The sequence below is a fragment of the Bubalus bubalis genome, chromosome 14 (assembly GCF_019923935.1).
Source record: "Bubalus bubalis isolate 160015118507 breed Murrah chromosome 14, NDDB_SH_1, whole genome shotgun sequence".
In the NCBI taxonomy this organism is placed as follows: domain Eukaryota; kingdom Metazoa; phylum Chordata; class Mammalia; order Artiodactyla; family Bovidae; genus Bubalus; species Bubalus bubalis.
In genome coordinates this window covers 33,062,761-33,088,930 of record NC_059170.1, presented here as the reverse complement: position 1 = coordinate 33,088,930, position 26,170 = coordinate 33,062,761, and the positions used below count along the sequence as shown (strand labels likewise).

At 38.6% G+C, this 26,170-nt stretch overlaps 1 protein-coding gene across 5 annotated transcripts in view; it reads right to left on the bottom strand.

The window, feature by feature from the left end:
- The window catches only part of HAO1 (hydroxyacid oxidase 1), a 142,329-nt gene that overhangs the window by 60,909 nt on the left and 55,250 nt on the right, over window positions 1-26,170 (bottom strand). The window contains exons 6-11 of one of the 5 annotated variants that reach the window (XR_003103127.3): window positions 21,919-22,077; window positions 21,737-21,806; window positions 19,762-19,796; window positions 17,375-17,492; window positions 16,040-16,135; window positions 2,811-3,897 (exon numbers count right to left, since the gene is read on the bottom strand). Coding sequence is in view for 4 of the 5 variants with exons in the window: in XM_006053568.4 (XP_006053630.1) it covers window positions 3,799-3,897; window positions 19,762-19,796; window positions 21,737-21,806; window positions 21,919-22,077 (363 nt within the window). In the remaining variant the exon portion in view is untranslated. Of the gene's footprint in view, window positions 1-2,810; window positions 3,898-16,039; window positions 16,136-17,374; window positions 17,493-19,052; window positions 19,797-21,736; window positions 21,807-21,918; window positions 22,078-26,170 lie in introns of those variants that run through there. The other 4 variants (XM_006053569.4, XM_006053568.4, XM_025264028.3 and 1 more) reach the window with 4 other exon arrangements.

Genomic DNA, 26,170 nt, shown 5'->3' with positions numbered 1-26,170 from the left:
AATCAAAAGAAATACAGGATTCCATCAGTCTTGGGCAGTGCTGGAGAATATGCACTCTGTCTTCACCTCGTACATACAACGTACTTTCAGAATTAGATGTCACATCATGAGAAACAGTATGTTGAAAGAGTCAACCTGACAGAGTATACTAGAATCTATAGAGATTTTGTTCAAATTCTCTCTGTTAATGTCTAGCTCATGGGCTGGCCCCTGATTTCATTCAAGTGTTAGTACTTTCTTCATAAAATCTACTTGTAACTCTTGACTAATGCTGAATCTACATGCCATAGCCTGGAATTTTGACTGCAACTAAGAGCTATATGTGGAGGGATGAAATAAATATCTTACTCCAGGCCTCAATCTCACATCTAACATTATCTCTGCAGGTACCGAGTTGTCCCTTGGAGAGCTGATGGTAGGAACTGACTGCTATGAGGGTGTATGTCTGAGCTCCACCCAGAGGACTGTAGGTTCCCTACGCTGTGTCTCTGTGTTCATCCACAGGCTGGGTGTGGTCTGAGCCAGTGATTTCCTTTAAAAGGCTGACCTTGAACTACAAGAACCAACTTCGCTGCCCAGAGAGCCAGAAGTACCTGGGAATTTGCATCTTCCAAGGTTGACCAACCAGCCCAGTTTGTTGAGGACTGAATGGTGTCCCCAAATGTGGGGTTTTCAGCACTAAAAGAAGGACAGTCCCAGGTAAACTGAGAAAGTTGCTTACCCAAAGTACCCTCATCACAAGTGGGCGGTCTTTAGTCATATCCGATTAGTGCAGTAATATACAAGCCCAAAAATACGATGCTAAAGCTGAAATTCCAATACTTTGGCCACCTGATGTGAAGAACTGACTCCTTGGAAAAGACCCTGATGCTGGGAAAGATTGAAGGCAGGAGGAGAAGGAGCAACAGGGGATGAGATGGTTGGATGGCATCACCAACTCAACAGACATGACTTTGAGCAAACTCCGTGAGATGGTGAAGGACAGGGAAGCCTGGTGTGCTGCAGTCCATGAGGTTGCAAAGAGTAGGACATGATTGAGCGACTGAACTGATAAAAGCCCAATTCCCTTGTCTTAAGTTGGGACGAACATTCAGGTACAACTGTGTTCCAGAGCACCTTGCAGGAACCGACTGAGGCTGGAGTTTCCCATACCTCGCATCTTCCTTTCTGTATCTGGTCTCTCCTCTCACTTTCCCATGTCTCCTGGAAGCACTTCCTTAGTAAATCATTTGCATCTCATTCTCATCTCAGTGAAATATTATGAACTCCTGCCCCTTCCCAGGAGTGTGAGAAAATTACAGGACATGTCTGCCATTGAATTCATGTGGCAGTCACAAATTTCATTTTAGCCAAATGTTTAAGCTTATCCTGAACTAAAATTGATAACAGAGTTATGATGGTGGTGGTTTAGTCGCCAAGTCATGTCTGACTCTGTGACCCCACGGATGACAGCTCACCAGGCTCCCCCATCCATGGGTTTCTCCAGGCAAAAATACTGGAGTGGGTTGCCATTTCCTTCTCCAGGGGATCTTCCCAACCCAGGAATCAAACTCAGGTCTCCTGCATTGCAGACAGATTCTTTACCAACTGAGCTGTGAGGGAAGCCAAGTTATAGGCAGGTGGGAAAATTCTCTCATCTTGGTGAATTTCCTTTTCTTCTTTCCATAACTTTGGTCAACTTGGAGATGGTAAAGATGGTAGAAATAGCAGCAGAGTATAAAGGCGGCTCTTGGGGCGGAGGGGGGGTGGTGGTATGTGGCAAACACACAGTTAAAAGAGATAGAATTTAAATAATCAACCCCAAGTGATTAAGATTTGATTAGCTATTATTTAGTGCATCCCAAGGGGCATATTTTTTCTGAAATAAAACTAAAATCTTTAGTATATTTTAAGAAAATAATTTTCTCTGCTAGGATATGTAATTCTATCATTTATATATACCTACAGATATTTTTCTGAAACCATAACTGAATAAAATATTAATTTGGCCTGGACTGTACTTTTGTGTGTCTAGAAACTCTACTTCTCTGACCTGCTCTTTGAACCGTTGAAGTTACTATACAATGAGGGGCAATTTGCAATAATTTACCAAAAAAAAAAAAACAACACAATAATAAAGTAGCTCTATAACCTGTGTGTTTGATTTAAGGAAAAGGGTTTCCCTTCCAGGACCCCATGAATGTACAAGGTTCAAACAAAGTGCGAGGCGCTAATGAACAGCCTCTGTTTTCCTGTGCTGGGCCCTGAACAGAATGACTTCATTCAGGGCTACTGTTCGTGCATGGAAAGTACTGGTAAAAAATCCCACAGAGTTCAGACGACCTTTTCCTAACTTTCTTTTTTTTCCCTATTTGTCTTTCGGGTCTAAGCCAGGGATAACATAAATATTCATCAGCTGATATTTGCAGTAGCTGTGAAGTTATGAATGAGGCCATGCGGCTTGACTCTTGTCCCATCTACAGAACGGCAGCTTCTCCACTCAGCTTCCAGCCAAAGGACACTTTCCAAAATCCCCAAAGTGTACTAGCAGGCTTTTCAAATTCAGACTTTTCTTTTCTTTAATGCTCAGAGCATAAATGCTGTCTGCTTAATGTTTACCCTGGGATTATAGAAGAAGAAAAAGAAAAACATTACTTTGCCAAGCTTTAAACTTTCAGATGCCTTGACATAACAGGCAAATGTGTTAGTAGCTCACAACATTGGTGGCATATATCAATGGTCATGATGTTTCCAGGTTTTCTTTTTATATTAAATACCAGACAGATACCTGAGGCATGTATTGTGTGAAGGACAGGGAAAAGAATCACAGCTTTGATCTGTTTTTATTGCTTTATTAGTCACCTGGGCAGGTGTTGGACAGAGATGCTGGAAAACACTTTTGAATAAGACAGCTTCAAATAGGTCCTCGATGTTGAGACATAAAAACATAAAAATTGTGCCTGTCATACAGCCCAGAATGGGCTGGTCTCCTTGTAATCCAGATTTTCCACAAATCAGAACTTTAGAATCTGTATTTTTTTTTAATTTTCCAGAGCCTCTTACTCAAAGAAAAAAAGGTAGAAAGAATGTCGTAAATGGAAATAAGAGACTATGTTGTAGCAAAAAGTCAAGTGATGAATCAATTCCCAGTAGCTAATAAACATAAATAGAACACATTTTTAATAGATACAGTATAAATATGTCAATGTACAATACTGTCTTTTAAACTTTGCTTATCAGTGTGTTTTATTCAAAACCCAATATATGGTCTTTGTCTCTGTAGAAGTGTTCCCTATGTATATGAGTTATCTGGATAATCCTAGGATATGAGGATAATTTTTAAGAAGTATTATTCCAAGAGCCATACTTGGAAGAATCTATTTGGAAATATACTGTATTTCTGAATTTTATATAACAATTGCAGATCAAAATCTCCTAGGATCACTGTTCTGTAGGTTTTCAGGTCCAGCTATCTCGGATAAGATGACATACCTAACAGTGGAAATAACTGTCTAAACCACCAGACCATAGAGATGAAAGATAGAAGAGCAGGAACTCAGGTGTTCCAATAAGGACCAAATCCCAGCCTGGCAAGAAATCTGACTGGAACAGATATTCATGGCTGGATTCCCGTCTCCTTCTTCATCCTGGAGTCTAGCCTTCCCAGGGCTAGAATGGGAGCCAGAGGCAAGTGCTCAACTGTATTCTCTCTGGCTCCAGCTCTCACCAGAATAAGATCTGATGAAGAACTGTTGGAGAGAGTTATAGGCAATGACCTTCTGCAGGAAAAACTAGTCAGTAGACAGGAATGATGGATTGTTATACATGTGCAGAGACACTGGGGAAGCCAGATGAGTTAGAGCATGCAGGAAAGATTTCTTCTCCCTCTGATCCTCTTCCAGTACTGTAAATTCTGATCTGGAAGTAGCAGAGGGAAGAATTAGATGTTAATGTCCTCTGTGTGAAACTCTTTTTCAAAGCACATTGCAATGTCAGAAATAATTTCAATTAGAAACTTTTTACTCTTATTCAACAATAGCCTATAAAATTTCATGTACAAATGACTCTACATTTTGATCTTGGGCACAAGCAGCTGAAGATATTTGCTTACTTGATTAGTTTTCTTTGTTTTTAAAGGACTATTTACATATTAAAGACCACTTTCTGAGTTCTAGCCTTGCTTTCTTTCTTTCTTTCTTTCCTCTTTGTATCCTCTCCAGGAACACTGCATTTTCCCAAACAATACCTCATTTGTTTAAGTACACAGAATTTTGAACAGTACAAGACAATTTGTGATCTGTCAAGGCAGACCACAAGTATAAGTCATACTGTTTCATCAAAGCGGTCCATGTAATTTATAATCCAAATTGGGAGAGTTTGGAAGTAACTGGAGCATGAACACTGGAAGAATGAGTATTACGCTGGGAGAATGAATATAAAACTGGGACTGTTGTGGACAAAGAGGAGCATATAATCACCCTACACATGAAGTCCTCTGGTTGATTCTCTACTTTTATCTTCAGTTTCCACTTGTGTTCTCTGGATAATAATTTGCTTTCCCATTAAGTGATTTAATGCCACTTTATTTGGCTGTTATACCAAATTATCATCAATACACATTACTCAAGCTATATCCTCATAAAGTTGCTTTGGGTGATGTCATCTCCCTTCTGTCTTTCCATTGAGGATTTTGAAGGTTTCAAAAACATATCCCATAAATTGTGCACTCTGCCTATATATAGGGCCAGTGCTATCTCAAGAAAAATAAGATTAGATTGCTTATTTCCCTTGCTTCTGAAAGATTACTTGGTGGATACCAGATAGCCAGCTGTTGGTTCTCTCTATATACTGAAGTACACTCAGCTCCCTAATCACAGAATAAAGGTAATTCATCCACAAAGGGGCATCAGACTATTTCCATGGGTTCAGTGTCCACAGAGGTTAAACAGCACCTTGGAGGAAGAGCAGCTTCAACACATTGGTTTTGGCCTAATGACTTTGTCATGCCTGCTGATTCCCAGCTCCTCTATGTGAATTGTTCTTACTTCTGGGTGATCGTTTTTTTTAAAATATTTATTTATTTCTTTGGCTATGTTGGCCCAGAGGTTAAAGCGTCTGCCTGCAATGCAGGAGACCTGGGTTCTATCCCTGGGTCGGAAAGACCCCCTGGAGAAGGAAATGGCAACCCACTCCAGTATTCTTGCCTGGAGAATCCCATGGACCGAGAAGCCTGGTGGGCTACAGTCCACAGGGTCGCAAAGAGTCGGACACGACTGAGCGACTTCACTTTCACTTGGCTATGTTGGTCTTAGTTGCAGCATGTGGGATCTTTCATTGCAGAGCATGGACTTCTCTCTAGTTGTGGCACATGGGCTCAAGAGCACTGGCCCGGTAGCTGTGGCACATGGCATCAGGAGCCCTGGCTCAGTAGCTGTGGTACATGGACTCTCTACTCTTGAGTGATCTTGATGAGCCACCTTAGCTCTCATGTTTTGCAATCTTCCTTTAGAATTGCAATGTGGAAAATTGCACCACTTCAATACTCATAATTTTTTGACATAATAAATACCTGAATTCTACAGATGCTATTTAAACTGATGAGTATTCTGAGAAGAATTTTCACTAAACAAATTTTTTTTAATTTCTTGCCATTAAAATTTGATTTATTTTGTTATTCAAACTTTGTCAATTATCTCCATCTCTGCCACTAATAGTTGACTGGACCTTGGTAAGTTATAATCCTTCTGGTCAGTTTCCTAGAGATCAAAGGGTTGAATTTTCAGTATTTCTCACATTGCAGTCCATAGAATTTTATATCCATATTATATTAATCACTTTAATTATAATCCATATTATATTAATTAGGCTTTCCTGGTGGCTCAGACAGTAAGAATCCACTTTGCAATGCAAGAGACCCAGGTTTCATTCCTTGGTCAGAAAGATCCCCTGGAGAAAGGAATGATTACCTACTCCAGTATTCTTGCCTGGAGAATTCCACAGACAGAGGAGCCTGGTCGGCTACAGTCCATGGGGTCACAAAGAGTTGGACACGACTGAGCACCTAACACCATATTAATTGCATACATACATGAAGCATTTATGAAAAATACCTGATTAACAAAGGTAAATAGATTTCTTTAATATAAGACTTGAGATACATTAATAAGCAGATATGTCTAATCAAGCCACAAGACAATTTTAGATTACCATGATTAATTTATGCACTTTAAAAATAAAGCAATCAAGAAGTTAAATTTGCAAGAATGAATACACTAGCCTTGAAATAACGTTAAACTTCCATCAAACATTCTGTGGTCTGAAACTGACAGGATGTTTCTGGATTACTGGTGCATGGTCAAGCAAAGAAAGACTACTCACAGTGGGATTAAAGGCATTTCCATAACCAGTTTCAAATTTCCCAGTTGCCAAGTGATGCCATACCCTTTAGGTGTTACAATATTAAGGTCAAATAACCCATATCATTCCTAAGTTTCTTTTTTAGTGAGAATATCACCAGAAAAAAATTTAATTTATAAGGAGACCAACAAAGTTAGCACACATCCAAACACATCCAAAAACATAGAGTGCCAAATGAAAGTTGGATATCAGCTAAACAACAAAATTGTTTTAGCATAAGTATATCTCAAATGTTGTATGGGATATACTTATACTAAAATTTTTTTGTTGTTGTTTCTACAGAGGACACCTCTTGTTTGATAATCAACCAAATTTCCTTACTCTGGAAATAGCAGTGTCCTTTCCTGGCCCTTAGGATTCACAGTAGTCCCATATTCATATTATACCTCTTCTCCCTTACCATGTTTAATGGATCAAGGGGTTTATAAGTTAGCATTCTGGTCTCTAGCAATCTCAGACTGAAGCTGGAATATAATTCTTGGTGGCAGAGCCAGGTGATGGGAATCCAGGGAGGCTTGTAGCCAAGTGACCTACCGAGTTGAAGTTGCCCATCTGCAGTGAGAAAGCAATAAAGCCAACATTCTGGGAGAACCAAAGGGGGTGAATAAAGCAAAACACGTCCTTGGTACTTTTAAAACCCTGGAACCAAGTTTCATAAGCCCCAACTGCATTTATGTTCTTCCTGAGGTTTGGCAGTTCAACACTTCCTATGATTTAATGAGACACTAAAAACCTCTCTGACTGCTTGAGCTAATTCAACTTGTGTTTGTTCTTTCCAATAAAACATCATGAGTTATAAAATTTCAATGATACATTGTTTAAGGTGCTTAAGCAAAAATTAATTATCTCAGAAAAACTAAAGAAATATTAATTGCTCACCATTTTTAGGGACAAACTTGCATAATGGATATGTGCCATACCCACATTACCCAACTGTGTGGCCAAGACCCATTATTCAGGGAGTAGACCATAGGGCTTGCCCATAGAATATATGTGAGTAGCATTTGGCCACATGATCTGACATATTCCAAGCAACTCTAAAATTCTATGACTTTGTAACATTTCAACAATTTCTCAGTCTCCCTTGGTGGTTATATTTGCTACAAAAATATAATCAAAGAAACAATGCTGTGTACAATAGCCAAGACATGGGAGCAACCTAAATGTCCATCATCAGATGAATGGATAAAGAAGATGTGGTACATAACACCAAGGAATATTACTCAGCCATTCAGTTCAGTTCAGTGCAGTGCAGTCACTCAGTTGTGTCCAACTCTTTGTGACCCCATGAACCTCAGCACGCTAGGCCTCCTTGTCCATCACCAACTCCCGGAGTTCACCCAAACTCATGTCCATCGAGTCAGTGATGCCATCCAGCCATCTCATCCTCTGTCGTCCTCTTCTCCTCCTGCCCCCAATCCCTCCCAGCATCAGGGTCCTTTCCAATGAGTCAACTCTTCGCATGAGGTGGCCAAAGTACTGGAGTTTCAACTTTAGCAACAGTCCTTCCAAAGAACACCTGGGACTGATCTCATTTAGGATGGACTGGTTGGATCTCCTTGCAGTCCAAGGGACTCTCAAGAGTCTTCTCCAACACCACAGTTCAAAAGCATCAATTCTTCGGTGCTCAGCTTTCTTCACAGTCCAACTCTCACATCCATACATGACCACTGGAAAAACTGTAGCCTTAACTAGACGGACCTTTGTTGGCAAAGTAATGTCTTTGCTTTTCAATATGCTAAATATTATTAATGTATTATAATTTTTTCTACTATACCTCTTCTGAAATTGTTTAATTATACCTCTTCCAAAATTGTTTAATATTAGTTTTCATTGAAAAGGGTTTAGTACTTACTATAATCCTCATAGTTTCTCTGTTCCCTGGTTCTTCATTTTGATTTACCTCTTCTTCATTCCCTGGATTTCATCGGTAACTAATATTTTAAAAAATAACAGTATTCTTTGAGCTTGTGCATATTTAAAAATTGGCCTGATGCTTTTATATTTGAATAGTAGCTGAGATGGTTATAATATTTTGGGGTCACACTTGCCTCTGGTGGACTTGCCTCTGGTGCATTGCCATCTGGCATCTGATGAAACCCAGACTGGTCTGCTTTCCTCCCTTTGCTGTTAACTTAGCACCACCCACCGAAAAACCAAACCAAAAACCTGATGCCTGAAAAACCATATCTTTATCTTTGAATTTCAATATCTTCAGCTGAGGCAATGCTAAATGTCACATGACACAGTTTAAAAATAGAACTATGCTTAGTACATTGTTTTAATTTTAGTTTTAATATGAAAAAAGCCCAACATAACTAGCATATGTCTCATATGAATTAATATATTATTAATATTGCCCTCTATTTTTCTACATTAGCCTTACTAACAATGTTACAGCAATAGTAAAATCAGTGGTTATCATAAATTTGGGGACATTTATTTTGTTAAAACAAACATTTTAAGATTCTTATTATCCAGGGACATCCCTGGCAGTCCAGTGGTCAAGACTCAACCCTTCTACTTTGGGGAGCAAGGGTTCGATTCCTAGTCAGGGAACTAAGATCCCACACACTGTGTAGTGTGGCCCTAAAAAAAAAAAAGAAAGAAAGAAAAGAAAGATTCTTATTATCTGGACTAGTACTGCCCCATAAATGTTTTGTGATGATGGAAGCACTGTATATATGTGCTGTCTGATATAGTAGCCATTATCTACATATGGCTTTTGGGTACTTGAAATGTGCCCAGCATTGAATGCTTCACTTTAATTCTAATTATTCTAAATTTAAGTAGTAACATGTGGCCAGTTGGTATAGTCCTGGGTAGTCCAGATGTAGATATGCAAAACAATCTTGGGCAGAGAAGAAACTTCATTTAATAGACTCAAGAGCAGCTTTGCTACATGGTTACCCTGGGCAAGTCACATAAAGTCTTTCAACATAGCTTTCTAATTTAAAAAATTATATGTCATAACAGCTCTTACAATAAAAATAATAATGTTTACAATTATTTGAAAGAAAAATGCTATATTGGTCTAAAACAGTATTGTTTTGTTTATTTTTCTTGTTAATCTTTTATTTATGGTTTACTAGGAAGATTCCAGAAATTTTGTCTAAAGTCTTGATTTTGTGACTCAGACTAGCCATGGAATAAATACTTCATCTTGAGAAAATAATCTTGAACATTAATTTTCATTCTTTAGGTGAAATAGTCATATTACTTATCAATACTATGTACTAAAGAATAGTGACCCCCTTTTAAACTAGGAAATGATGTGTGTAAGCTATTATATAAATAATTATAATAAAAATATATGGCATGTAGAGTATGTAGTGTAATGGCTGACATCCTGGAACTCTGAAAAGAGTGAGCAAAGTATGTTAGAGTAAAATATGTCCTTTTGAGTAGACAAAATCCTGTATTCTCAATCGCCAACTGGCACCAACAAAGAACTTTCTCTAAGGAACTTTGGTATCTCTTTGATCCAGGAGCAGATTTCTTTACCGTATAACATGGAACATTGCCCAAGTCAAGAACACACTTTCGGCTCAGATTTTCCTTTATTGTTGATACCATGTTATCTGGTTTTAATATTAATGAACAAATGTCTCAGATTTTTAAAGTTTCTGGATAATAGAAGACAATAGTTTTGTCTTAGTCAAGAATATACTTTTGGTTTGAATATTTTAGTTGTTATAACCATCCTATCAAGTTGAAATATGAATGAGCAATACCACTCCAACTTTGGGGGAGAACTTATGAATAACAGTAATTTAATAAAATTTGTACTGTGACATGAACATTTCATCTTAAGTAGCGCTTTTAAAAAGCGCACTAAAAAAGTAGTTAGGAAGAAACTCTTTTAAACAATTCTTCAATAAATCTAACTAAATAAAGTTAAAATTCACTGTTTCCAGTACTACCAATCATATAGCTCCAAAAAAGATGCAACAATGCAACAAACTAACAAAAATATCTGAAGATTCAGACACAAACTGTTAATCTACCAAAAATTAATTTATGCAACTATTAAATATTCATGATTGTGGGTCGGGCAGTATGTATGAAAGCTAGAATCCATAAATTTGAAAATGCAGTCATTGGATCGACTGGTGGTTTTGTCAACACAACTGCATAAACAATTTGCCCACTTTCTACTAAATTGACCGCATGCTTTGTTGTCACATAAACCCAATCTAAATGAGATCTACAGATTTCCCCCCAAACCTTATTTTAGCTAAACGTTTCTTGGCTAATCTTATTCCAGGTCTGTTAACAATTTTTCCAGAATGATTTGATTGGCTTTCAACTGTTTTGCCATTTCTTGTCCATCCTTTATTGGGCAGGTAAATGATGGAGAAAATGATGCAAGGGCAAGCAAATAAACACAGAAAGAAAGGTCTTTGGAAAGCAAGACACTCCCCACAGTTGTTGGCCCTTTCTTAGGAAGGCACTTAAGAGGGCATGGGAAGTTAATATTCAAACTGCCTCTGCATCTGAGATGCCTCCTTCCAGGAGTTCAAGAATGAGAACTTCTCCTGCTACTTAATATTGTCTCTGTTAACATTTGTACTGCCAAAGTTCTTCAAAGGCTTCAGGCAAGTAAAAAGCAGCAACATGTATTTTTTTAAGTTAATTTGAAACCATACATGAATTAAAATTTTTCAGTCTAATAATTGTTAGAAAAATTTCCATTTTTGTTGCTTATCCTAAACTTCCTAATGATGAAGGTTCACATGGTCCTCCATTTTTTTTTTTAACTTTGCTCAATAGCAGGAAATAAGGATGATAGCACTAGAATAACAAAAACACATTGTGCAAGAATCTATCTTTTAGTATCCATTTCAGTTTATTTCAGGGACTGCTGATCTTTTGGAGTTTTTGACACTCATTCAGAAATGAAACATAAATTAGGTATTCTAAGTATTCCAATTCAGTTAAGAGCCAAGATGATTTCCTAGTCTAGATTCATTTATAGTTTTGCTTCCATCAAACTAAGGGATAAGAATGAAACTGAAAAATATCATACCTTGTTAGAGCATTGTTGGAAATATCCAAGAATTCTTGGAAAATGCTCATAATCAGATGATAATATCTACCCTATTGAACCAGCTCAGTGATGAATAATTGTGTTTGTCACCAGCTGTCATTTAATAACATATCAGTTAAACTATTATACTTGTCCTTAATTTTTTTTTACATGTTTCACAGGAGAGTGTGAAGGAGTAGGGGGATGGAATTTTTGTGGAGATAGCTTCTAATTTCACAAAGAATGCCTCAATTCTGTTAGATATTTCTCTGTACATTGAGGTCATGCCAAGATGAATTTTAGAATAAGATCTGCCATCCAGATCTTCAGGCTCTGGACTGAGACATCTTTCTGTTATGGCACACTGCTTCCTGCACTGCTTTTTGGTACTTTGAATATCTCAGAAAGTGCAGAGTTCTATTATCACCAACTGTAATACTTATTAGTCCTTTAGTATGTTAAAAGACATGTAGTGTCAAGAACAACAGAAAGTCATCCTCAACAGTGTTCTGTCTACTCACGGAGCATTGCTTCCAGCCCTGGCCAGACTGAGTATACTCACAGGAGAGCGCACAACATGGTGAAGTGAAGTGAAGTCGCTCAGTCATGTCCGACTCCTCACGACCCCACTGACTGCAGCCTCCCAGGCTCCTCCGTCCATGGGATTTTCCAGGCAAGAGTACTGGGGTGGATTGCCATTTCCTCCTCCAGGGGATCTTCTCCACTCAGGGATTGAACCCCGGTCTCCCTCTAAGCCAGCAGGGAAGATGCCTGGAAATCCAGTCATGCTTCTAGAAGGTACCACCATCTTAAAGCTGACATGTGATGACTTTTACTTTCCTACTTTTGCTGTTCAGTAAATATATGGATAAATTTATGCTATGTTGTCCTAGGAGTGAAACAAATACCACTAAGGAAAAATTATAAGGATAGAGAGCTAGAAGCTGGATTGTCATATCCACGAAGGCAGAGAATTTGTCTCGCTTTTTGCTATATTACTAGCACCTTCCATGAAAAATTGTAGTGATTCAATAAATATTTGTTAAATTAATCAACAACAATTTGTAAGGGATATTATAGAAATTTTTAAAGAATCAACTCTAACATTCTATGTATGGCATCAAAATACAGTGAATACTTAAAGCATTCCATTAAGAAAATTTAAAATCACAGTATTTGATGTAAAATTCTAAGAACATGAATTTACACATGAGCATTTTATGATCAAAAATTTTTGTTTTGAAACTGTGTTTTATTTGCAAAACAGAAATGAAAAGGGAGATATTATTAAAATATTAAGAAGTGTAATTTTCTTGAGGGTGGGTTTTGTCATTTAAAAATTTCTTTTTTGTGAGTTACAAAGTTTCTTTTAATATAATCGATTAAAGAAACTATGAAATAGGCCTTGATTATAAGTATTTTTAAATTTTTATTTTATATTGGAGTATAGTTGATTAGGGGCTTCTCCGGTGGCTCAGTGGTAAAGAATCTGCCTGTCAATACAGGAGATGCAAGAGATGCAAGTTCCATCCTTGGGTTGGGAAGATCCTTGGGAGTAGGAAATGAAAACCCACTCCAGTATTCTTGCCTGGAAAATTCCATGGACAAGGGAAACTGGCAAGCTGCAGTCCATGAGGTCACAAAGAGTTGGACATTACTGAGCATACCCGCGTGCATGCATGATAGTGGATTAACAATGCTGTGCTGGTTTCAGGTGTACAGCAAAGTGATTCAATTATACATAAACATGTATCCTGTTTTTAAATTCTTTCCCCATTTAGGTTATTATAGAATGTTGAGCAGAGTTCCCCATGCTTTACAGTAAGCCTTTACTGGTTATCTATTTTAAATATAGCAGCATTTACATGTCAGTCCCAAACTCTCAGTCCATCCTTTCCCTCCACCCTTCCTCCTTGTTACAGTAAGTTTGTTCTTTAAGTCTGTGAATGTGTTTCTGTTTTGTAAATAAGTTACTTTGTATCATTTTTTATAGTTCTGCATATTTTGATATTATGACATTTGTCTTCATCTCACTTACTTTGGTTAGTATGATAATCTCCAGGTCCCTCCATATTGCTGCAAATGATGTTATTTCATTCTTTTTAATGGCTGAGTAGCTATGGTTTTTCCAATGGTCATGTATGGATGTGAAAGTTGGACTGTGAAGAAAGCTGAGCGCTGAAGAATTGAATGCTTTTGAACTGTGGTGTTGGAGAAGACTCTTGAGAGTCCCTTGGACTGCAAGGAGATCCACAGTCCATCCTGAAGGAGATCAGCCCTGGGATTTCTTTGGAAGGAATGATGCTAAAGCTGAAACTCCAGTACTTTGGCCACCTCATGCAAAGAGTTGACTCATTGGAAAAGACCCTGATGCTGGGAGGGATTGGGGGCAGGAGGAGAAGGGGACGACAGAGGATGAGATAGCTGGATGGCATCACTGACTCAATGGACGTGAGTCTGAGTGAACTCCGGGAGCTGGTGATAGACAGGGAAGCCTGGCGTGCTGCAATTCATGGGGTCGCAAAGAGTCAGACACAGCTGAGCAACTGAACTGAACTGAACTGAATAATATTTAGAGAGAAGGGGAGAAAAATCAAAAAGAAAGTAGATGTAAGAGGCTAATTTCTTCATTTTCTATAGTGATTAGTTAATTGATACCATATAAAATGTATATGCCAGAAATAACAATTCACTCAAACTTCTTAAGTTTTAAATAATTTTCAAAATGTCATAAGCAGGTACTTAAATGCTATATTTCTTTTTGGAAGAACTATTTACCTTAATTTTAAGAATTCCTGCAATTTCACTTTCCCTCCTACTAAATTCAAGTAAAATTGAATATTTTACTTAAATGTAGCATTTACTGTGTAGTTCTATTTTAGCAAAGCCATTTTTATCTATGTATCCAGATGCTATTTATTATATGTATATAGCAGTGTCTGAAAGTGTATTCACCTAATATAAATAACAATTATATTTATGTGATAAAATATGTGGTTTTTATTTTACTTTGTTGAATTGTTTGAAATTCTTAACCATTTTTCACAAAAAGTCAAATTTTAAAGTAAATAATATAAAAAATAATTATTATAAATAAGACTTTGATGTTCAATTTATAATTCGCAATACATTCTCACATATATCACCATGCTATGTCTTCATTTCACAGCTGAGATTCTGAGCGTCCTAGGGTTAAATAATGTTTCACATGGCTAGTTACTCAGATCTTCAGGACTCTAGTCCAGTACTTTGGGGTGGGTTGGCTTTGACCTTCAACTAGTGACGTTAGTAATAAAACTGTAATACATAATGTGAAGCATATTACTATAAACTACTCCATCAATAAGAAGATCCCCATACTGTTAAACTTAGGATTTTGACTATAATGAAAAATGAATCAACTTGTAAGGCAGATGATCTAACCAGAGAACACAAGTAGAAAACTGAGCCAGAATCTTTTCCCCAATGAGGCTGAACAAATGAACAAATAAATATATTGCACACTTGAATTTTACCCACTGTATTGGCATTATTCAGGGTAACACAGTTTTTGGTTTTCAGAAGATCCTGGAAAATTTTCAGTTAAACCTATGGGCATTATCTGAAATGATATTCAGAAAAATATCAATAGAAATAGAAACAAATAACTGGCTAAAAATAAACTCTCCCAAAAAATTCTTAGGGAAGAAACAAGATACCGACTACTCCAGTAAGCATTGGATAAGGACAGGAAATTGCATCTTTTTAAATAGATAAGATTTCCCATCACATAAACATAAAATAATACCCTCTATCATTTATGTTAACATTTGTATCACCTAAAATAAACTCTCATCCTGATGTTCTTCTATAATTGGCATGTGACAAAGCACACATTGAAGCAAATAAGAGTTCAGAAAGCATTCTTTATCTTTATGTTATAAGACGCCTTCAGATTTTCCTAAACAGACAAACTTTATTTTGTTGCTATGCAACAGATGTGCAATACAGTCCTTTGGACAATAAATAAATTATGAATTTTACAATGAAAGCTCTTTTCTCCCTGTTTGAAAACAAGCCACCACTTCCTTTCATGCTATACTAATCCACCACAGCTCTCTAAAGCTGTTTCACAAACGCTAATGTTTTGGCAAGATAAACAAATGAATGAATTGCACAGCAATGACACAGATGCAGCTTGCAGACAGCACGCTAAGAAGCATCAGTACTACTTGATTCATTCTTACAGGTCTGGGATCCTGGGCTCCCCAAGCGTGGTAGAGAGAAGGAAGTTTATTTCACACCCACATTCTTCTAAATAGCAGAATATAAGTGAGTTTAACAAAAAAAGATTCCGATGAGCTCTGTTAGCAGGCACCCATCACTGCTACATGTATCAAGCGTGTTCTGTGTGAGGACATGAGAGTGATTTTAGCCATGAGGGGAACATCTGTGAGGCCAAGAAGTCACAGGTGTTGCGAACCCATGACTCATGCACCAGACTGGCAACACCATGTTTAACATGACCTGCTCCATGTTTAAACTGTTAAATATTTGCCAACTCTTAAAAATCTTCACATAATAATATGGATGTCTAGCTTTCCTTGAAAAATAAGAAAATAACACGGAACTTACATTTTCACTTAATTAGATGGGAATCAGCTTCCAGCAGAAAAAACTGCAAACAACCCAGTGAATCAATAAACTGTGGTACATTCATGCATTGGGTTACTATAGAGCAATAAACAGAAAGGATTACTGATATACTTAACAACATGAATGGACTTTATGTACAAAACCAGAAACAGTAGTACATATTATTTGATCCCAGTTACATGAAGTTCAAGAACAGCTAGAACTAACCAATGGTGATGGAAGTAGTGTAAGTTTACTTTTGGTAGATGGAGTGGTTTGGGGACAATGGAAAACTTCCAAATCTTGATCTGGGTGGTGGTGGTCGCATGGGTGTGTGTGTAAAATGTGTCCACCTATGACAAACTTAGGCACTTAACACACATCACTACAAGTACTTTGTGCCCCCATGGTGATGGACAGGGAGGCCTGGCGTGCTGCAATTCATGGGGTCGCAAAGAGTCAGACACGACGGAGCAACTGATCTGATCTGATCTCTGATGAAATAAATTTTAACAAGAATAATCAATTGGCTGAAGAAAAGGTGGCATTTTTAGATGGGTTGTCATCCGCCCATACCCAACAGTTGAGTCATTACATGATCTGCTTGGCAAATTGTACTTGATGCTTCTTGCTCTAGACAACGCCAGTGATGCCTTGAAGAGCAGTATCTGCCTCACCTAGGAGCATGTTAGAAATACAGAACCTACCCCAGACCTCCAGAATCAGAATCTATAGACATGATCCCAGCAATCTGTTTTAACAAGCCCACCTGGCATGCTACAGTTCATGGGGTCGCAAAGAATCAGACATGACTGAGTGACTAACACACACACACACGCACACCAGGTGATTATAATACACTCTCCAGCTTGAGAAGCACTTCTCTAGGGTACCATATACATTAAACACACAAGAAAAGCAGATTGGCCTATATTAAACTATTAATTCCCTATTATCCCTTCTCTCAACATATTTTAAGAAACTCAGGAACAGAAAGATCAATTGTCTTCCTTAAAGAACTTCTTTCAAGCTCAAGTGAGAAAATCCCCAGAAGTGGATATGCAACAAACACCCGCTCTTCCTGTGTCAGACATCACACACCTTTGGTTTTAGCACTGTTAAAACAGGATTGGAGACACTCAAGACAATGTAAAAACAACTTTGTATCTTTCTGATTATGGAAACAACACATATCATAAAACATTCAGTCCTATCACAACTCTGAAGAAAATAATGGGGATCTATGTTCAAGGAGGTAGCGTGGCTCTGGGGGTCATAAAAGTGTCTAGAAATTCACAAATTAAGACCATTCATCCCCATTCTCATAAGACTTACTTAAAGCACCACATGTGGGTCTTCATTTGCTGAGATAGTTATCAAGTTTTTAGCAACCTGCTGTATCAAGCCTACTATGATGTAGGTTTCCCAGGTGAGTCAGTAGCAAAGAGTCCACCTGCAATGCAGGAGATGTGAGTTCAATCCCTGGGTCAGGAAGATGGCAACCCACTCCAGTATTCTTGCATGGAAATCCCATGGACAGAGGAATTTTGTGGGCTACAGTCTGCATGGTCACAAAGAGTCGGACATGACCTGGCAACTAAATAACAACAACAACAAACCATGATGAAGCCAAAGTGGACATTCTTTGCCAACAGCAAAGACACTTTCAAATCAGTTGGTGGGATCAAAGAGGTGCTTATTATAGATCTATCAGTTTATTAACACTAACTGGAAACACAAAACAGTTATGTGATGTGACAGTCAAATTTTTTATTGGTATCTGGAGAACAACTTAAGGCATAATTTTCATCACATTACATGACTCATTTTTACCTTGTATTATTTATTTATTTGGCTGCATCATGTGGCATGGGGGAATCTTAGCTCTGTGACCGGAGTTTAACCTGGGCCTCCAGCAGTGGAAGCACAGAGTTGTAACCACTGGGCCACCAAGGAAGTCCCTAAATGATTCTTTTTTATCAGACCCAGATATAATTTCAAAAAGAAAGGCCTATGTTTGTGTCCCTCAGAGTATTTACGAATACTCTAGCATTTAAAGGGAAAGAGAGTAGGAAGGAAGAAGAGAGAAAGACAGAATGACAGAGAGAGGGAGAAAGAAAGAGACAAAGAGATCTGAGAATAATAAAACATTATAATAAAACAACAAAATATAGCATCACCATCATATATTAAGGTAGTGATTCTCTCTCAGTTGTTCCATTCAATACTTCACAGTAAATGAATAACCAGGGAGATGGTGAAAAGAAATTTCAAACTCTCTTTGGTTACCAACTTTACCTACAATCTGTCAAAAATCTGGCTAGGGAATAAATGTGAAGCTCATATGACCAGGGCTTCATGGACAGGCAGCCAGTGCAGTCACACAGGACTCCATGCTCCAAAGGGGCCTCATGTTTGAGTTTAATGTTCTTACTGACTTAAAATTCTTAATAATCTTATCTTCGAGTTTGTGTAAAGGATCAGGGGATCATGGAACATGTGCTGCAGCCTGGGAGCCTAGAATGATACATTGTCCCTCCTCCAACCCATCCACCCCCTGCTACCTCCCCAAGTCCCTTGAGTGAGTGAGTCCTTGGCTGCTGGCTCATCCAGCCCCAATGAAAGCATCACCATCAGCCCCCTTCATGGCCCTGGGCACAGAGGAGTCAGGATAGATCACAGGGCAGTGTTCAGGCACCCATGAGGATTCCCCTGCCCAAGGAAACATGACATTAAATAGAAAGAAAAGATTCCATGACAGGTTCAGAGAAAAATCCTGGAAGAAAGTCTTTGTCCTGCTTTTCTGAACAGGAGGCCCACATCTTCACTTGGCATGGCCTTCATAAATCATGAAGCTGGCCTTACATGTGACTGTGAGTGGGGAAGAAGCAAACTAAAGAAGGAGGATGAGGTGTAAGAGAATGAACGAGTATGCACAGGAGGAACAGAGAGGTATTTGGGTTCTGAGATTAAAACAGTTGAATTCCATACTGTTACACACGGGCCAGATAGCTTCTTTTCAGAAAATGCTTTATTTCTCTCTGATTAAGAAGCAGTCTATATCATAAAATACTCAGATATATTCAGATACTGAAGACGTGAATGAAAATCTACATTGAAAGGAGTCACATAGCCCAGAGTGTTAAAAACTATCTAGAAAATCACTTTTATCCCAGTTCTATCAAGTGCTATCTCCTTAGGGTTGTAAATCCAAATCTCCTGTTTCTCCAGGCACATCCAGCCTTCTAAAGTTGCCCTTAGACTTTAAGAACACAGTTTTAGGGATATCCAAATATAGTGAAGGTTTATAAACAGGGAGATCATTATCTTTTAACCTCGGCACTAGCTACCTCCAATTTTACCCAGGAATATCTTTTGTTTGTAGCACGTGAGGCTGCCAGGGGATGACGTTGTCTAAAACCATTTTCAATGTTTTCTTTTTAACAGTTAATATATTTCCAGGATGCAAGTCCATTTCTTTCTAAAAGGTTCCTAGGACACTCATTGAAAAGTCAAAAGCAATGAACTTAAAATAGCAAGGGATTGCTATTTTGCTGGAGAAGAATGACACCCTTTGTATCGAAGTGGGGAATTACAGGCTGTGGTCACTCTCTGCACAGTGTCTCTTTGTCAAGTAACACATGCCAAAAAAAAAAAAAATACAGATGGGAAAATATTGTGCACTGTCAGATCTTGGAAACAGCCAAAGGATTTTTCCTCACCAATGTCTTGTCGATGACTTTCACATTCTGGCACCCTGAAAAAATAATGCATACATTTAATATGAAATGAATGCAATAATAATCAGGCAGGTAATCGTTTTCCCAAGGAATGTAAAACTTGACAAATGTAAGGTTTATGATTCAAGGTAAGCTTGCCAAATCTTATGTGGCATGAGACCATTTTTATTACCTAAACAGTCCTTAACACAAAATGACTGGCACATATTTTTATTAACACAAAGAGTATATTCTTTTCTGCCACATTTAATACAGAGTCAGTGGCTAAAAGTTCTCTTTTAGGATATGTCTGTAGCAAATTAAAAGGCAGAGTGAGGATTCAAAGAATGGCATTCTTCTCACGGATGCTGTGTCTACCCAGCCTCAGCTCAGAAGTGCATAGACCACTGAGCTCTGGAATTCTATCTGTGGGGATGGTCTGGGTGATACAGATCACAGAAAAGGAAGCCCTTGCTACCTTCAAAAGGAGGGGAGGGGATGATTGACTCAAAATGATTCAATGCATCTAGAGGTCCATTCTGAGTCAAATTCAAAACAGTCACTAGGAATAATGATTATTTATTTGTTCATTCATTCAGCAAATATTTATTATTTACATGCTATGCTCTAATCCAGACACTAGAGATACTGCAGTGAAGACAACAAAGATCCCTGCCTTGTGGTTCTTAACATTCCAGAGAGGAAACAGACAATGCACAATGTGTGTCATTTAAGAAAAATAATGTGATAGATAATCTACAGAAGGTGTTAGGTGCCAAGGAAAATAATGAAATTAGAAGATGTTAGCTGCTATGGAAAAAAAAATGAAACAGTAACAGAGGAAAAAACTGGAAGTTGGGTGAGCAGAAGACAAATTGCTATTTTAAATATGGTGATCAACATGGGATCCTATGAGACAGTAAGATACAAAAGTGTGACTTGAAGGACACAGGGGAGTTTGCCACATAGATTTTTGGGGAAAGAGCATCCAGCCAGCAGGAAGAGCAAGGCCAAAGCCTTTAGGCTGAAACATGCCTGTTGTCATCAGGGATCAGCAAGAAGGCAAATAAGGCCTGGGTGGACATATTTGTCACTCAAATACAGCCTGAGTAACAGTGGGAGGAGCTGATGTCAGAGAGGTGACAGAGATCAAACCACATAGAACCTCATAGACCATCATGAGGACTTTGGTCTATTTATTCTGAATAAATTGGGAGCAATTGAAATGTGCTGATAGAAGAGTGATATGATCTAAGTTAATGTCTAAAAGGATAGTTATGATGCTATGATCAGAAGAAACTGGAACAGAGAAGGAAGACAGGATAGACAGGCTGACTCAAAATACCCAAAGAAAGAGACAGTGAAAGGAAGGATACACCAGGAAACCATTACAATATCCAAGAAGAAGGGAGACGATGCAAGTTCCAACCAGGCTTTTTTTACAGAAAGCACTTCTGTGGATGGATGTGAGGCTATGAGAGAGAAAAGGAGTCAAGAGTGACTTAAGTCTTAAGATCTGAGCAAGTGAGACAAAGGTATTAACATGAACTGAGACTGAAAAATCTGTAGGTAGAGCAGAGTTAATGTAGAAATTGAGCAGCTTAGTTTTGGACAGGTAGATTTTGAAATGCCACATAGACATCTAGGTGGAGCTGGTAGCTAGCCCATTAGATTTATTGTTCATGTGTTAAGAGAGGAGAAAGAATATGATGTAGCATTACCCTTAAGGTACTAATAAGACTTGCCAAAGCATCCCTGAAAAGACTGTCCAAGCAGAGGCTAAGTGACTGCTACAGGCAGACATGCTGTGGAGTTCTTCCCTTCGAGAGCTCTCTGCACACTATAGCCAACTTTAAATTTCATTACACTCCAAATGGTTCCATCCTCTTCCCCCTCAAATTCACTTATTTCCACCAAGGAGCCTGGCCTAAACACACCCAGAAGAAATGAAGTGGTAAATGATAACACCAAGTCTTACCACTCAGAGCCATGGCCAACCAGAATTCCTCCTTCAGTATCTCAAGGACATCCTGAACACCTTTCTCTCCCTAAGCAAGAAGACACAGATCTTTTGAGTAAGTCTGTATGACTGGTTTCATGAATTTATTTCACAGTTGAGTCACTCTGTTTTATATATTTATTGCTTTGTTCTCCAGTTACCTGCGAAGCCAAGCCCCAAATGATCGGTCTCCCCACAAACACAGCCTTGGCTCCCAGGGCCAGAGCTTTCAGAACGTCAGTTCCCTTCCGCACACCGCCATCCAGGAAGACCTCCACCTTCCCTTCCACAGCCTCCACTATTTCTGGCAGAACATCAATCTGTGGAGAGAAGAGGTCAGTGAAGTGATACTGTGCATGTTGAATTGTTCCCCAACTCAACTTCCACAGGCCACCAACCATCCAATTAGCACTGTAAGTAGGAAAGGCTAGGCTTAGAATCAACAGTAAAATCAGTCTCTCCTAAAATAAAAGAAGTGCAAATGCTAGCAACCAAAGACCAGCTAAATTTGGAACTGAGTAGCTTATTTTTCTGTTGAAGTCCAAGATTATTTTTTTATTCCTGATGTGTGTACATGCACGATAAGTTGCTTCAGTCCTGTCCAACTCTGCAATCCTATGGACGGTAGCCTGCCAGCCTCCTCTGTCCCTAGGATTCTCCAGGCAAGAATACTGGAGCCCTCCTCCAGGGGATCTTCCCAACCCAGGGATCAACCCCTTGTCTCTTAAGTCTCCTGCAATGGTAGGCAAGAGACGTAGTGGTAGGTAGGTGGCACTAATACCACCTGGAAAGCCCTTATTCCTCATATTCGGATTCAAATATCATGATCCAAATATATATATATATGTGTGTGTGTGTGTGTGTATTTTTAATTGTGTATGTATATATACACACAATTAAAAATACACACACACACACACATGTATGTATGTATACATACATACACAATTAAAAATACATAATCAGCTTTAAAGGCACAGAGCTACTCTATATTAAATACATAAATATAAATGAAGTATCTTCCTCATATAAATTATTCTGAACATTACTTTACTCATTGAAAATCAGTTGTTAAAATTCATACTCAGATTGTGGTAGAAGCAATAGTATATAAAAATGCAAACACTATCAGTCACAAAAAAACTTAGTCTCTGATTTTCCCACCCAAAATATGAGAATATATATAATATACAATTATATATAACAATATAGCAAACATCCAGTTATACATGAGAGAATTCTCCCTGAAAATATTTTTTCTTGCTTTTAAGGAAAATGCCCACATGCACTTTGAAGATTCTCATCTTGATTAGCAGTTGATGATGGGCTTATTATATCAGCTCTAGAGAATATAAGAGCTTCATTGAGGTCCATCTGCTAGACTGTATTATTGTTCATAATTCTTTACACCACTCTGAACCCACTCTTTTTCCAGGGTCACTTGGCAGTGTTTCCTAGTTTAAAAAAAAAAAAAACAACACAGTGCACTTATCACTCCTTGACAGTGGCCTTGGCCTTGCAACCTACTTTGCCCAGTGACATGTGAACAGAGGTGGAAGAGTGCCATTTCTGGGCATGGACCTTGAAAGACCTCATACATTTCAACTGTCTCTTGCAGCTGTGCCATTGGCCGTGTGAGGAAACTCCCCCTCCCCTCCATAGAACTTAGACCCCCGGAAAAGAAGGAGAGTTGTCCCATCCAAGCCCAGCTGGACCTGAAACTTGGAGAATAACCACCCAGCCAGTACCAAATCTAGGTCAGCAGACCCCCAGTTGACAAAAAGTTTCATGGGAATAATGATTTAAATTTGAGTTTGGAATCTTTTGTTGTTTAGCATCATGTGGTAATAGCTCTTAAAGTTGGTTAATAGCCAATATAGTTAGTTATAGACAGTAACTGACACAATTGGCTACTTGGGTGTAAATCTTTGCATCTGAGGGTGGAAACAATTCTCATAGTGACCTACTATAGTGACCATAGTAAGTAAAAATCCGCAGAAATTATCCACACTTATCCCCAAGTACTTAAATATAAAATGAAATCCATACATTCAAGTGCAGTTTTTCTAGAAGTAATTGTGCTGAAATCACTCAAAAACTTTCCTGCTTCTCCCCCCAAATTTGAGAGGCTCAATGTAAAAAGAGTTTTATGTAAAAGACTGAAGACCAAACCCAGCTACAGATTTGGAGGAAGTGAAGGCAACAGTTGGAGCACAGCCCCCTAAATGTTTGGCAAGTAATGTGATTTTCCTCTTTTCCTTTCGGCTTTTCTGCCTGGCCAAACATGCTTTGGATCCATTTACATATGTCCCTTTAACTATACATAGTCCTCCTTTTAGACTCAGGCAAGTTACATCAACATATAAATGCTACAATTTCCAAGTGATGATGCAAGCTATAATTAAGTATATTTCCCCATTTGAAACCAAAACCAAAGAAAAATATTAGCTAGTTTCAGTTCAATACACGTTTTCAAAGTCACGCAAATCAAGTCTTTTAGGATATTTCCAATACCCAATCTGGCCTAAAAAATAAACTAATAAGGATACTTAAAGTGTGAATCCTGGATTATAAAATGAAGCCTAGATTGGTGTTTTCCTGTCCATGGACAAGGAAGTTCTATCCATCACAGAGCATTCCTATCCCCCCTTTCTTCTTCCTGGGGCTGCAGTTTTACTGGGTATATATTATGCAGAATAATTCTGACCAGAGCAGATAAAATAAGTAAATATAGTGAACAAGTCCACTATTTTACGACTTTTCTGTTTCTTTTCAGCTTGCTACACATCTAAAAGACCATTCATTTTAGCTTTTCTTTTCTTAGTGGTTCCTTAGACAATTAATTGCAGGCTTAGCTCCAGCAGAGTTAATCTACAGGAAAATATGGTAAGATTCCAATGTACTACTGTTCACTCATCCATCCATTCACTGATTTATCAAATATTTTATTGATGACTTGGCAGATTCCAGGCATCATGCCAGGCAGTTTATGGAATCCAAAAAGAATCCCATAGGGACCTGAATCTGGAAAAGCCCCCCTAATGGCACCCCACTCCAGTACTCTTGCCTGGAAAATCCCATGGACGGAGGAGCCTGGTAGGCTGCAGTCCATGGGGTCGCTAAGAGTTGGACACGACTGAACGACTTCACTTTCACTTTTCACTTTCATGCATTAGAGAAGGAAATGGCAACCCACTCCAGTGTTCTTGCCTGGAGAATCCCAGGGACGGAGGAGCTTGGTGGGCTGCCGTCTATGGGGTGGCACAGAGTCGGACACAACTTAAGTGACTTAGCAGCAGCAGCAGTTCCTGTTCCTGCTCAAGGTCCTCCCTGACCACAAAACTTCCACTCACAAGGTGCTTCCATCTTTCTACCTTCTTAAAGCATCCAGTCCTACACTCATGACTTCTGACATTTTAGGCATAAAACACTTTAAAGTTTCCAAACCAGAGCAGTTGAGCACAAACAAACAGATAAAGCCAGAGGTGCCTTAGTTAACAATGAAGAAGACAGATTCCAAGACACTGCCCACAAGTCCTCCTCTGACTCTCTACCCACCATGCTTCAGGCAGCCCTGGCTGGAGGTAGTGGTGTGAGTTCTAATAAGTAGTGTGAGTTCTACTAAGTACGTTTAGAAAACCCCTGCTCCATATAGGTCTGGCTGACAGTTTGCAATTGCAGAAATGGCTGCAGCCATCTGCCACCTTATCTTCATTTCCTTGCAGTGCAACATTTCTACTCCTCCCATCATGAGGAAGAAATGAAGTCAGAAAAGTCTATTTCCTCACACCTTGAATCTGAAGTGGCGTGTGACTAGCTTCCACCAACAGAAAAAGAAATAAGTGACAATATGCCTGTTCTAAGCATAGAGCTCAAGAGGCTTAGATATTTCCACTTGCTCCCTGGGAAACCCCGTGCCTTGTGAGACCCAGCCCACCTAACATTCTAGATATGAGAGACAATGCAGAGCCATCCCTGCTGAGGTCATCCTACACCAGCCTGCCCTAGGAGACCCAGCAGCTGACCACAGACATCTATGAGTGAGCCCAGCCAGGAACACAAAACCTCTCTGTGGATCTCAGGTCAAATGGACAATTCACAAAATTATGACATGAATCAATGGTTATTGAATTTTAGCCAGTAGATTTCAGAATGGTTTGTTATACAGCAAAAGCTAACTGATAAATCAAATGGTCCTCAAAGGAAGAATATAATGAATCTTTTTCTGAAGGAAAAATGAAATTTCTGACATCATAGAATATACCCAAGGACTCAATTTTAGAAACACTGATTTAATAACCCAAAGTTTATTTTATGAAAATGTTTTACAATAGAAAATTTTCACTTGAAAATATGAAAAGAATATCATATTTTTAAGTTTACATTCTTCCCTGGTAGCTCAGTTGGTAAAGA